The sequence below is a fragment of the Scomber japonicus genome, chromosome 2 (assembly GCF_027409825.1).
Source record: "Scomber japonicus isolate fScoJap1 chromosome 2, fScoJap1.pri, whole genome shotgun sequence".
NCBI lineage: Eukaryota > Metazoa > Chordata > Actinopteri > Scombriformes > Scombridae > Scomber > Scomber japonicus.
This window is the reverse complement of record NC_070579.1, coordinates 7,504,264-7,519,633: the sequence shown is the minus strand read 5'-3', so window position 1 is coordinate 7,519,633 and position 15,370 is coordinate 7,504,264. Positions and strand designations below refer to the sequence as shown.

At 37.9% G+C, this 15,370-nt stretch overlaps 1 protein-coding gene across 1 annotated transcript in view; it reads right to left on the bottom strand.

Moving 5' to 3' along the window:
• The window catches only part of LOC128364970 (B-cell receptor CD22-like), a 63,537-nt gene that overhangs the window by 32,104 nt on the left and 16,063 nt on the right, over window positions 1-15,370 (bottom strand). Inside the window, exons 5-7 of the mRNA XM_053325591.1 lie at window positions 6,192-6,252; window positions 5,915-6,068; window positions 5,670-5,755 (exon numbers count right to left, since the gene is read on the bottom strand). Coding sequence (XP_053181566.1) covers window positions 5,670-5,755; window positions 5,915-6,068; window positions 6,192-6,252 — 301 coding nt within the window. The remainder of the gene's footprint in view (window positions 1-5,669; window positions 5,756-5,914; window positions 6,069-6,191; window positions 6,253-15,370) is intronic.

The window sequence follows — 15,370 nt, the reverse complement described above, 5'->3', positions numbered from 1 at the left end:
AAATAACCACTGATGAGCCTCTGAAGGCACAGATGCTTCCGTCAGTGTAAATCACTCTGTTGCAGGATTGACCATGGACACCTGAAAGATAAAATGAATTTTAAACTAGACAGTTATGATGATTATAATAATATTAATACATTTTATTTACAAATAATCCTTTTCAGAATACATTGATTGTGAACAGAAGTTAAAGGATCTTAAGAAACAACACACAAGCACAAGTTAACACATGACATTCATTTCACATTAAAAGCAGGTCTGAAAAGGTGAATTTTGATCAGTGATTTGAACAGACAGGTCAGTGCAGTCAGAGTTCAGAGGGACGGGGCAGCTATGAAGAAGGCTCTGTTACCTCAGGTCTGGTGTGTGACCTGAATCTTTAATAGCTTTTCTCATACTTAATGCTGGTTCACCTAAATCACATGAAACATATTGTCTCTCTTATTTGTTCCATCTATCAATGTGTGGTAAATGTGTTAGGTCAGTTTCAGTGTAGGTGAACAGAATGTAGTTTATGAATAAAAATCATGTTTCAGTTACTCTGAATAATTTACAGACATATATGTTAATAATTTCCATTGGATCAACTTTCTACTCAACATTTATTCGCTGTAAAAACTATCCACAACATCTGTGGATTATACAAGTAACAGAGACACTGTCTTCCTGTGGGACACAGAGATCAATCGTTTTTTTCAAATGTAAACTTGAAATAATTTAAGTAGAATTAACAATATTCCATTCACGTTCATTGTATTGAAATAGCAGCACACAAGGTTCAAAATCAGGGCACTTGAAACTGTAACTATTGTATTATCACAAAAAGAGAAAGTCAGAAAATATGTTTTTTGTATTTTGAGTAAAAAGACTTTTTAATGTAAAGTCTTATTTTACATTAATTTTGCAATCAGCACAGACAGTTGTAAGATATCAGAATGCAACATGTAAAGTTTTAATGGGGCTGTGGTTTGGTTCTGATCCACTTTTATTTCGGAATTAAATGTACATACAATATATAGTACAATAGGTTAAAGGTTATGTTAGTGGGAGACTGTTATTCATACTCACACACTGAAGGAGCAGGACAATGCTCAAATCCTTGTACAGCACAGGAAGAGCTGTCTGCAGGTTGAAAGTAATCTCCATAAGTAGAAGATGTTTTATCCTGAATTTTCTGTCCATTCTTGTACCAGATGAAGGAAGAACGATCAGGTAGACGACAACTGCTGTGACACTTCAGCTCTGCCCAGGAAGGATAGAGTAATGTTCTGCCGCTCACCAGCACTTGTAGATTTGGCTCTGTGAGGAAAAAAAGAGACACATCATTGGTACATCAAAAAACAAAGCAAGACAGTTCAAATGACAATTCATATGAGTGAACAACTAAACTGGTGGATCATTTAACAGAATAAATTTGTACACAAAATGATGAAAATCATATTGGCCATCTTCTAATCCGCTTGTTTAAATGTACTGTGTCAGTGTTTGTGTTCATCAGTACCTGTGACAGTCAGAGTTGTTCCAGGTGAACCAGCATATTTCCCTCCTAGTTGGTTTGTTGTGAACATGAACTTGTACTCAGCTGAGTCTCTCTCCCTCAGGTCTGTGATTCTCAGAGTGCAGTTCTTCTTATCACAGTGATACTGCACACGACCTGCGTACTCTGAGTCTGTTCTCAGATCCACAGGTTCATAATTACTCAGTTTAGTAAACCAGAATCTTTCATCAACAGCAGTATCATCATTATTTATCCTGGATGGGTAACTGTAGGTGCAGTTTATGTCCACTGTTGATCCTTTTAAGACACAGATGTGAGTAGAAGTGTAAGTCACTCCCCAGTCATTCTGACCCTGTACCACTGTAACACAGAGCACATCAGAAACCACAATCAGATTTATAAAAAGTTAAGAATCAGTGAATAAGACAAAGGGGATCATGGCACCAATATGATCTTCAGTTGTTGTCATTTAAAGCTCCTCATTGTGCATCAATCTAACTAGAACTGAAATAGAATAAATATTTTATCTGTTGATTATTATATTTTATCATTTGTTACTGCTGAGTGTTTCAGCTTTAGTCCATTCATTCTGCAAGCTTTTACTTTACAAACATAAAATGAGTAAAAATTTCACTTTTGGGCGGTTAAAGCAGCAGATCAGTGATGCATCAGAGTTGTTTTCACCTTATTAACACTGAGACTTTTTCTGTATCATTGTTTTTAGCTCATGTTAATTTAATTTGTCCACACTTTATAACTGTTGTATTACTTTCATTATGTTGTTTCTGTATTATGTCTCCATGCACAGGCATGGAAATGTTCAAAGATATTTTTAATATACAAACAAACTGGTTAGATGCTGTTTACAGTGAATCTCTGCACTGAGAGAGAACATCAGACAGTCTAAAGGTGCAGTGAAGAAACAAGAATATATTGAAGTTGTGAACATTAAAGTTGTTTTACTGAATTGGATGAGAAGAAGAAACTGAATCATCAGAGAGTCTGTGCTTGTCTTATTTAGCTTCCTCTTTGTAAGTTCTTTGCTCAAGTTGCTGCTCAATTAAGTGTGAAAACCACAAAGAAATGTAGAGCATGACGTATTGGAAACTACTGAGAGCCGCTAAAATAAAATAGGTGTCAACAAGTTTTCACAGAAAGAGGAAACTGTCACAGGTGTAACAGCTGAAACAGTCCAGCTCATCAGTACAGAGTGCAGAAATTAACAAACAGATTAAAAACATCAGGACAAGATGAAATTATCTGTGCATTGGTGTACCATCACATAACTATGAATATATTCATATGCATGAAAAAAAATATATGATTCTTACAATCTATGGAGGGAGGGAGGACAAACCATATCAGCCAGGCCCCACCCCCACCACTCATGACGCAGACACATCTAAAAATCTTATAATATTATTATTACAGGGTTAATCAGTGAATACTGATATTATTTTTTACTATTTTTAAAAGTTATTCATCATACTGCATCAAACATACATCAAACCTAAATGTCCTACAATGTGAATGTAGATATACAGTACCTGACACAGAGAGAACGAAGACAACAAATCCACTCGCTGCTGCTGTTAAACTCATAGCTGCTCCTCTCATCTCTCTGTGAGGCTTCAGAGACAATAAAATACATCAAATAATGTAAACAACATGTAATAATCATATCAGTAAACTGTTCTACTTACAGCAGAGAAGGACGTTGTCTGTTAAGGTGCTCGACCGCTGTGGTCTGTGAGCAGAAGTCAGATATCAGGCTTAACTTAAATGAGTACATTTCCTTCCTCTTTCTTATTATTATGAATATGCATGAGTGACAGTATAGGCGCATGTGACACCCAAGTGTTCCTGTTTTCTAAGACTTAATATAATCTATGGGAGAATTCAGAAACAGTTGAGTGTTTGGGCTTTAAGCAAGTTATAGAGAGAAGAGAAATAATGAGACTTTTTTTCCATCTAAAGAGAACACGTTTGATGCATCTCTTCACACTTCTGGTACATGCTGAGACACTGAATACACCACCATGAGTTCAAAGAGATGTAGTGCATCAGTATGGGAAGTAAGAAGTTACATACCGAGCACAGTGTTCATTGCAAGTATTAAGAAATAAAAAAATAAAGTAGCCTACATCAGAAAAGTAATAGAGATCTATGTGTAAATCAGATTACACAATGTTTTACAACTACTGTCTGTAACACAGAGCACATCAAAAATCAGTTCTTCTGCTGTGTACCTGCTTTTGAAATAAACACCCAGATCTCACAATTTAGGAAGAAAGTGGACAGACAGCGGAGGGAGACCTCAGTGATGAAGCCTGAATCTGCAACACTGAAGCTTCACCACTAGAGGGCAGTGAAACATCAGAGATACTGAGACAACATTTTCTTATCAATCTCTAATTGTTTACACACACACACACACACACACACACACACACACACACACACACACACACACACACACACACACACACACAATTTCAGGACTTTTCACTTTTTATGATTGAATTAATTCATCAAGAATTAAAAGATAAGATAAGATGCACTTCATTTATCCCTTTGAGGAGAAATTGAATGTCACCTTATCACAAAGACAGCCAACATACAGCAAGGACACATACAGACTCAGGCAGTACAAGATAAGTGCAAGGCACCACATCAACATCAATCAAACAATCCACAACATTCAGCAGTCAACAACAATGTTCATTAAAAAATCTCACTTCACCAGATATAAAGGCCTTCTAAATCGTTCTGAAGAGCACCTTTGTGTCACTAGTCTGGCACTAAAGGAGCTTTTCAGTTCACTAAAAACACCAAACAATGGACGTTCCTTATACTGCAGGGGGTGCTCCAGAGTTTCCTGCCTATTCCCTTCTCCATGACCACCTCTAAAGAGTCAGGAGGAAACCAATGATGGATCCTGCCTGTTTTATTAGCTTGTTGATCCTATTTCCGTCCTCTGACTTCGACCCCCACCCGCAACAGACAGCAGCATAAAAAAGCACAATGGCTAAAATACTTTGGTAAAACACATGCAAGAGTGACCTGCTGACAGCAAACGGCCGTAGCACCCTGAGGGAAAACAGTCTGAACTGGGCCTTTGTAAAAATGTCTCTTTCCAATCCAGCCATTATCCACAAGGACACCAAGGTACCTGTAGTAGGGTACCACCTCAATAGCCACATTTTGATGAGAACGGGAGTCAAAAATTGCAGTCCAAATTATATTAAACAATTACAATGCGGGAAAGTGAGAATTAAATCAGCACAAAAGAAACAGATTTAAAGATAGGGTTTACATTTTATTTGCCTTCATAGCTGGTAAATACATTCAGATCCTTGAAAATACACATAAAAAACTATATTCAAAGCAGAAACTTTCTGTCCACTGTCGCCCTCTGCAGCAGTGAGAAATAAATCAGCACAAAAGAACAGATATGAAACAATATTAACTAAAACCAAAATTAGCAAATCAATTAATTGCCAGAGAAAATATACAACACTTAATTCGTTATACCAAAATATTTCACAAAATAAAACAGCATAAAACTTAACTAACTCAGATTAATTCATCAAAATCAATTCTTTCTCACCCATTTCCACTATAACGATTGTAACTTCAGTAGACAGGTTTTCTGGTCCAATCCCAACTTCCATTCTTTTCCTAATTTACAGTCATTTAACACAGGTGACACTGATTAACATCAAGTGGGTAGTTCCAGGTCACAAAAGCTGCAATCTCTGTAATGGCCAGCAGGGGGAGACTCCACTGGCTCCAAAAAAGCTTTGACAGTGAGTTTATGGTCTCAATTGCTCCCTTCAAGTCTTATCCAAGACAGTGTGATGTTCATTTGGTAAATTATGGTCTCAGTAAATATAATTTTGACAATAAAGCCATTTGTCAGCTTGGGCTGAAAGATATTTATAAAACTCACAGGGATTACTTCTATATGTTTGACTCATTATTTGACATGTCAGCCACTTTTAACATGAACATCTGACACTGTGACATTAGGTACATGACTGAGAGTAAGCAAAAGCACAATTGTTCCCTTTAAATGATTGTTAAAGCATTAAATTACAAAATGTATTAGAACTTTTCTTGTTTCCTTACTTCAGATTGCTGAAGTAATAAAAAATAAAAAACAAACAAAGGTGAGATTGCTGATATGTTCATATTTTGTTGACTGTGCTGTACAGTGCAGCTGGATCTTCCCAGGTTTGCTGACCTCTGGTTCTGAGAGGGGAACTTAAAACAATAAATCAGGTCAATCTGAAGATATTACATTAAATTATACATTCGTAATAATAAAGACGTAACAGGCAGATGTAACAACTGAGAAAGACTGTTGCTACTGTGTTCTTGTGTGAAGAGCTGCTCACCTCGGGGCATTACCAGCTCTGTTAAAGTTAACAGCAGCGTACTCTGGAACCTCTTGTTCCTCCATGTGTCTGTGGAGTTGAGTTGATCTGAGGTCGGAGTAGAGATGATCTGCCTGGTTGTTGGACAAGTCCAGGCTGGCGTACAGAGGGTTATCTTGCACCTCCTGCTGTGGATTATTAAATCACAACATGACGAGCTTCACAGTCAGATGAGTTTTCTAGTGTCACTTTAAGATAGTGAGTGTGGAAGTGTGAAACCAGGATAGAATAGTATAACTCTCCCCCCTCACCCTCTCTCTGTCATCTGGTCTCTCCTCAGCCTCAGACGATTGATTGGAGGTCTTCTTTTTCCTGATGAGGAGAATTAATTAAAACACAAATGACTGAATTTTGAACAATGATTCAGTGAAACAGAACTGCTTACCTCATCCATAGGAAGACAGAAAGGATTATGATAAGCAGGAGAACAGCAGCTGTTACTCCAGCAATGATTAGTTTTCCTGTTCCTGGGAAACAGCAATGAAAAGAAAACACTGACAGTTAATCAGAGTGTTACCAGCATGTTTGTGTCCAGCATTTCAGTCAATATACTGTATGTATATTCAGTTCTCCTTCGTCGTCTTCTTCCGCTTTATTCAGGGTTGGGTCGCGGGAGCAGCAGCCTAACTAGAAAAACCCAGACTTCCCTCTCCCCAGCCACTTCGTCCAGCTCTTCCTGGGGGAACCCAAGGCGTTCCCAGGCCAGCCGAGAGACATTGTCTCTCCAGCGTGTCATGGGTCTTCCTCGGGGTCTCCTACCGGTGGGACGTGCCCTGAACACCTCACCAAGGAGGCGTCCGGGAGACATCCTGACTAGATGCCCGAGCCACGTCATCTGGCTCCTCTCAACGCAGAGGAGCAGCAGGTCTACTCCGAGCTCCCTCCAGATAACTGAGCTTCTCACCCTAAGGGAGAGCCCAGCCACCCTACGGAGGAAGCTCATTTCGGCCGCTTGCTTCAGTTCTATAAATTTTTAACTCTAACAGCTCTTTTCAGTTTAGAATATATTTTAAACATTTTTATTGTAACTTTCTATTTTATATTATTTATCATTATTTTACATGTGGTACTTGTATTTTCTCTTAACTTGCATATTTTGATTGTTACACACTACAACACCAAGGCAAATAAGTTGTATGTGCAAATATATTTGGAAATAACAATAATAATAATAATAAACATCAAACACATCAGGCTCCATGCAGCTCATGTGTGTATACTATATTGTGACCTTTTTGTTTTTTTACAGCTCAATACAGCTGGATTATCTAGCAGTTTGTCGGCCTGCAGTATGTTTAATGGTTCAGCTGAAACTCTTTAGACTGACACTGAAGTCATTCTGATGTATCAGCATGGATATATTTGCAACAAGCTATTATAAACCAGAAATCAGACTTTCAGATTTATCCATCTAGCTCTGTGAAGGCTGAGAGATAAATTAGGGCATTAACTATAATAAGTGTAAACATCTGGATTATGAATTCTGCAAGTAAAAATAAAAACACAGTGTAAGCAGCTACAGTGAGCTCTCATCTCTTCCTGCAGCTTCCTCAGCACAGCTGGTGGTGTGTGATGCATTGCTGAGTGACAGATAACAAATGTCGATTGTCCCAGTAGAGGGTGCTGTTCTAAAATATATTAAATTCCTGACATCATTCTTACAAGTTCCTGCATTTGAGACAAGAAGTATAAATTATAAAAGAGACAAATTACTTTGAAAAACAGCAGAAACTCCAATTTCTCCAACACCAGCTGGAGATTGAACTCCTCCAGTGTGTCCACAGTTTGTCCCAAAACCTTTTCTTGATCTGATGTGTCTGAATACTCCTGGTCACATCTCAACTTCCTCCTCTAAATGAAAAAATGCAGCTGCTCAATATTTGTAGTATTAAGCTCATAGAGTGAAGTAAAGCAGTGAAGGAATCTCACCTTGGCTGCTTATATTCATGAGGATAGTTCTCTCTCCAATAGTTAAATATAACAAGTCTGCATCACTTCAGCCTAATCAGAGGTCACATAATCCTTTGAAATATAACTTGTGAATAAGAAACACACTGACAAGTAAATTACGTTTTTTCTTGCTCAGATCTTTCTTCACCAGGATTTGAAATCAGCTTATTCCTTATGTCAGCAGTGAATCACACAAACAGACACTGTGGAGTGTCACAACAAAGGTTTGGTACAGATGGAGGTTAATGAAATCCCTCCCTGCATGACATCATATGTAATGAGTCTGAGTGCGGCGTAGCTGAATGGGAAAACTTACCTTTCACAACAGTCAGATATAAGGTGGAGTTATGACTTCCTCTTCTGTTCTGGGCTTCACAGGAATAATTCCCACTGTGTTCAGGTCTGACATCAGTGATGGTGAAGATCTGTCCTGATGCTTTTGGTGAGTCTTCATTCTCTTTGTACCAGGTGTATTTAGCTGCTGGGTTAGCATCACTGCTACAGTTTAGAGTCACTGAACTGCCCTCCACTATCTCATCAGAGGGACTCACTGACACAGAGGGAAGCTTTGGAGCATCTGGAAGGTGAATAAACAATAAAATCAGAAAGGGCTGTATTAGTAAGGAAGCAGAAACAGTCAGACAAATCTCTCCCAGTTTTCTTTTAACAAGGCTGATAATCTGTTGAACTCACATTTCACATCAAGAAAGATGTATTCAGATGTCCTCTTCCCCAGCTGGTTCTCAGCTGTACAGTAATACTCTGCAGAGTCAGAGGACTGGATGGAGCTGAAGACAAGCTGTGGTTCTTTGCCGAGAGGTTGAAGGTCTGGATTTACATTCTTCTTGTACCAGGTGTAATTAGCTGCTGGGTTAGCATCACTGCTACAGGTCAGAGTCACTGAACTGCCCTCAATGATTTCACTAGAGGGACTCACTGACACAGAGGGAAGCTTTGGAGCATCTGGAGAGCAAGATGTGTAACAAGTGAGGCAGTGGGGTCACTCATACTCGAAATACATGAAGTCATTGTACAGTATTTCTCTGCAGTAACACAGAGCTGGTTGTATTGTATTGATATTGACAAGATTAGAGCTCAATGAGAAAAACATGGTGCCAATAACAAGTGAGGCAGTGGGGTCACTCATACTAGAAATACATGAAGTCATTGTACAATACTTTAGATAAAAGGCTCTACAAGATGCTGTATATGTATATGTTAGTGAAAGATTGTGAAGAAAACTCACAAACTGGAAGAGAGGGGAAATCCTCATATCCTGTAACAGCACAGGAATAGTTGTCTGTATGATAGTAGTTGGATAAATAAGTAGAAGATGTTTCTCCACTAATTGTCTGTCCATTCTTGTACCAGATGAAGGAAGAACGATCAGGTAGACAACTGCTGTTACACTTCAGCTCTTTTGAGGGAGAACTGGTTGTTGATTGGATCACCTGCACCTGGAGATCTGGAAGAGTGAAGAAAGGACAGAAATGTAATTTATGTTCATACACAAACATATTCACTGAACTATTTCCAAAATATTAACCATTTGAAACTAAATTAAAACTTTCCAGTGAAAACGTTACCTGTGACATTCAAAGTGACTCCAGGTGAACCAGTATATTTCCCTTCTGGATGGTTTGTTGTGAACCTGAACTTGTACTCAGCTGAGTCTCTCTCTCTCAGGTCTGTGATTCTCAGAGTGCAGTCGTTCTCATCACAGTGATACTGCACACGACCTGAGTACTTGGATTCTGTTCTCAGATCCACATGTTCATTAATGCTCTCTTTAGTAAACCAGAATGTTTTATTAACTGCAGTATCAACATTATTTATCATGGATGGGTATCTGTAGGTGCAGTTTATGTCCACTGTTGATCCTTTTAAGGCACAGATGTGAGTAGAAGTGTAAGTCACTCCCCAGTCATTCTGACCCTGTACCACTGTAACACAGAGCACATCAGAAACCGCAATCAGATTTATAACAAGCTAAGAATAGTATATAAGACAAAGTGGATCATGGTACCAATATGATTTTATCTGCAGTTGCTGTGATTTAGAGCTCCTCATTGTGGAAAAAAGGGAACTAGAATACAGTATTTTACCAGTTATTATTCATATTTTATCATTTGTTACTGATGAGTGTTTCAGTTTTAGTAAATTCATTCTACAAGTTTCCACAAAGTTTATACTTTTCAAACATAAAATGAGTCAAACTTTAACTTTTTTGGAGTTGTAGCAGCAGATCAGTGATAATTCATATTGTTATCTTCTCATTAAATCTTAAACCTATTCTATATCATTATTTTCCCCCATGTTAATTTACTTTTTACAGACTTTATAACTATTGTTTGAATTTCATGATGGTTTTTCGGAATTATGCCTCCATGAAGACAGGCATAGAAAAGGCCAATGATATTTTTTACATACTTTGTATTTACAGTACAAAAAACTGTTTTTGATGTTGTTTAAAGTTAATCTCTCTATACTGAGACAGAACATTGTACAGTCTGAAGGTGCAGTGAAGGAACAAGAATGTATTGAAGCTGTGAACATTAATGTGGTTTTACTGAACAGGATGAGAAGAAGACACTGAATCATTAGAGAGTCTGTGCTTATCTTGTTTAGTTTCCTCTTTGTAAGTTCTTTGGTCAAGTTGCTGCTCAGCTAAGTGTGAAAACCAGAAAGAAATGCAGAACATGACGTGTGGGAAACTACTGAGAGCCGCTAAAATAAAATAGGTGTCAAGAAGTTTTCACAGGTTGTAGCAGCTAAAACAGTTGTCCAGCTCTGCAGTACAGAGTGCAGAAATTAACAAAATAGATTTTAAATATGCTGACGACATGGAATTATCTGTGCATTGGTGTACCATCATAGAACTATGAATATATTCATATGCATGAATAAAAATATATGATTCTATGGAGGACAAACCATATCAGCCAGGCCCCACCCCCACCACTCTGACGCAGACACAGCTGAACATCTTAATATATTATTATTACAGGGTTGATCAGTGAATACTGATATTATTTTTTACTATTTTTAAAAGTTATTTATCAAACTGCATCAAACATACATCAAACCTAAATGCCCTACAATGTAAATGTGGATTTACAGTACCTGACACAGAGAGAAGGAAGACAACAAATCCACTCGCTGCTGCTGTTAAACTCATAGCTGCTCCTCTCATCTCTCTGTGAGGCTTCAGAGACAATAAAATACATCAAATAATGTAAACAACATGTAATATTCACATCAGTAAACTGTTCTACTTACAGCAGAGAAGGACGTTGTCTGTTAAGGTGCTCGACCCCTGTGATCTGTGAGCAGAAGTCAGATATCAGGATGTTAAATGAGTACATTTCCTTCCTCTTTCTTATCACTATGAATATGCATGAGGGGCCAAGTGACAATATAGGCGTATGTGACACCCAAGGGTTCCTGTTTTGTAGAGACGTAATGTGATCTTTGTTATAGAGAATAAGACACCAGTGTTCTGGCCTTTCAGCAATGTAACGAAAGAAGAGAAATAATGACACTTTAAAAAAATCATCTTCATGTTTTTAAGTGTATGCATAGTTCAGTGTCTAAAGAAAAGACGTGACATATGTGTGACATTTGGTTTGATGCATCTACTCACACTTCCAGTGCATGTTGAGACACTCAATACACCACCATGAGTTCAAAGAGATGTAGTGCATCAGTACGGGAAGTAAGATATCAAATGCTGAGCACAGTGTTTATTGTATGTATTAAGAAACAAATAAAAATTACAGTACATCACAAACGATAGAGATCTATGTGTAAATCAGATCATAAAATGTTTTACATCGACAGTTGTAAACTCATTCATTCACAATCACTCTGACTGTAACACAGAGCTCATCAGAAATCAGTTCTTCTGCTGTGTAAATATGCACCGATGCTCTCTATAGTTAATCTCTTTGACCTGTGAACAACAACGTAGTTTAGATGAACAGGAAAAAAGATTGATTATTGACAGCACTGAGAATTTTTTTTTTCCTGGTTCTATCAGGTAGATTGTGTACTGAGATGTCTTTTATAATAAACAGGGGGAAATATCAAAAACAACATACCTACCTCTGAAAATAAACACCCAAAATCTCACAATTTAGGAGGAAAGTGAGAACATATTTTGTTTTTTCTTGATCAGGTGAATTGAGTCTTTAAAGCAGACAGTGGAGGGAGACCTCAGTGATGAAGCCTGAATCTGCAACACTGAAGCTTCACCACTAGAGGACAGTGAAACATCAGAGATACTGAATCACTTAATGAAATCTGAAACTTTCTGCACACTGTCGCCCTCTGCAGCAGTGACAGGAAACTGAAATCATATTTCCAACTACAGAGATGTTGTGGAAGCTGGCTGTTTATTGTATATCAGACACTGCAATACCTGGATAATGTGACATTCAGCGAAGTGTGATAGAACTGAGATTCTTTAAGGCTGAACTTGCACACTCTTTGGAGGAAACTCATTTCATCTGCTTGTATCTGTGATCAAATTTTCCTTTCACCCTTCTAGAAAGAAAAGTGCTGGTAAAAAATGCTGGAATAGATTTCCTATTAAACACAACTCCTTACCACCATCTAGTGGTAGACCTATCGAACTACGACTGGATTAGAAAAATATGTTTTCTTATTTTAATTTTAGGCTCTATATTGGCATTTTACTTTTCACAAACTGCACCACCTGTTTGATAACTCATACCGTATTCCAGAGACAAGTCCAAGGCTATAAATTGTTTCAAACTTTCGTATGTTTCACCTGACCACAGTTTAATAGATATTAAACTGTCAGTAGTGTGAACTGTGTCTAGTGAAGTGCTGGTGTCACGGGTGTGTGTGACGACTGATTAGCTGCAGACCAAAGAACAGACAGTAGAGGTTTTACACTATTTATTAACTAAAAAACAGAGTCAGCTAAAGTTGATCAAACAATGGTAATTAAATGCTTTAAAAGGGATGATTATAAAAATAAATAAATAAAAGTTCATTAATTTGCATGGAGTAGGCTGAAGATGGTGGGGGAGATGCAGGTCAGTCGCAATGCAGCTCGTTCCGTCCAACAACAGTCTTTTGGGTTAGCTCTCCTTCTTGTCCACTGTCTTTGTTTCGTCTCCGTCGAACATGAGTCGAGGCTGCTTCCTCGTAGATCCATGATGCTATCTGTTAGCCGTTAGCACGCTTTCCGTTGCCACCTTCTACCGGCGATAAAACATCGAAAATATACTTCTTCCTGAGTTGCTCCTGGGCCAATAACCTGTTGAGTTTTGCAGCTTCGCCAGCGCTGAACTCGGGGAATAATTCTCCGGAGACAATGTACACTTTTAGCCTTTAGGCGTATTTATTGTGGACTGACTAAACCACACATCCTTCTCCCGTCATGGAGGTAACTTGCGTGATTTACAGCAAACGTGATGACGCAGCAGGAATCTTGGTCCATACATGTACGCCCCCTCGTGGCAGAAACAGAACATTGCATGTCATAAAACTAGAACAATCACACATCACATCACATCACAACCGAGTACACATAAAATAATGTCTCTTAACAGTCTGTCTATCTGTACAATAAATAACACCAACCATTTTCACTCTGCTGGCATACTTTGACCTCAGCTACATATGTGTTAAGTTATTTGTAACTAGTGGTAACAGAGAGGGAAAAAGGAGGGGAGTGTGATTTTTTCAGGTCATATTTCACATCTGTCACAATCTGACTCCCCTCTTATATAAAAAATGCAAGATGTAACGCCAACCATTTTCACTCTGCTGTAAATACATGGGAACTTACCTTTGGAAACAAACACACACATCTCACAATTTAGGAGGAAAGTGAGAAAATGTGTGTGTTGTTAGTCAGGTGAACTGAGCCTTTAAAGCAGACAATGGAGGGAGACCTCAGTGATGAAGCCTGAATCTGCAACACTGAAGGTTCACCACAAGAGGACAGTGACACATCAGAGACACTGAATCACAACATTTTACGATCCATCACTGATTGTTCAGATACTTTTACATTTACTTTTAGTACTTTTCACTTTATATGATTGAGTGGCATTTCATTTTCACCCTTAACATTAAATTCATTAATCATTACAGTTAGAGATTCAGTTTCAGAAGCATTGTTCACATTGGTGACCTTGTTGTACAGTAGTTGAACAAACTCTCACAGTCGAGGTGTCTGAGTATGAAAATGATTCAGTCAGTGATCTACAGCTGTCACTAACAAATATGGACTAATACTGAAAATGCTTCATACTCAGTAAATTGCCACATATTCTGCTTCACTGAGTGACCCCAAAGAGTTTATATGAACTGAAATGAGGATAAACAGATTTAAATTGTATTTGTCTTCATAGCCAGCATTCATATTTTGAAAATACACATAAGAACTGTTTATTTAAAGCTGACACTTTCTGCACACTGTCGCCCTCTGCAGCAGTGAGAGGGAACTAAAATCATGTTTCCAACTACAGAGATGTTGTGGAAGCTGGCTGTTTATTGTATATCAGCCACTGCAATACCTGGATAATGTGACAGTCAGCAAATTGTGATAGACCTGAGATTATGTTTGATGTGTGAAAATATACAGTAGACTGCACAAGAAGCCAATCAGGATTCCTCAAAAGTGATTAATTACAGTATGTACACATTTAAAATAACAGTTTGCATTGCAGCTCTAATCCTAAATATCTGTAATATGAATTAATCTGATATCAGCCTGTTTTTCTTTTCATGAGGCTCCAACCTGACTGGATTTTACTCCAGGTCTTCCTGCTCCTCTGTGTCTTCTGTCTGTGCTGCAGTGACGACCTGCAAGTCTGAGATGTTCTCATATTCAAGACGAGAGTCCAACTGATGGGGAGAAATGTCAAAATGAGGATTAATGGACCTACTTCATGACAATTGCATGTAATCAGATTTTATTAGAAATGTATTAAATCAGTTTATTCAGGTGAAATACATTACAGGATTTTACTATACAAGTCATATTTTAAATATAAATTAACTTTACAGCTTCATGTTGACAATATAAATGTGTTGGCATGCATTCATGAGCCAAGTGATCATAACTGTATTTTAGGATAAGTTCTGTCAATGAGGTTTCTCTCTCTCACCTCTATAGTCTCTACAGGTTCATTCAGGTCAGTGGTGGAGCTCAGAGTTTTCTTCTTCCTGGATTGAAACAATAAAAGAAAAAGAAAAATGATTAACTAATAGAAAATCATGATGTAAAAAACTTTCAAAATATTTGAAGAAAATAAATGGAGGGATGTTTTCTTAATCGTTTTACCTCGTCCACAGAATCAAGAGAAGCAGAGGAATCAGCATCAGGACCACCAGAATAAACCTGATGATGTTCATTATAAACACTGATTTACCTAAAAAATGACACCAACAGAAAGCAGATAAACCTCGTGTTGTATACAGATGTGTTTGTGTGAGTGTG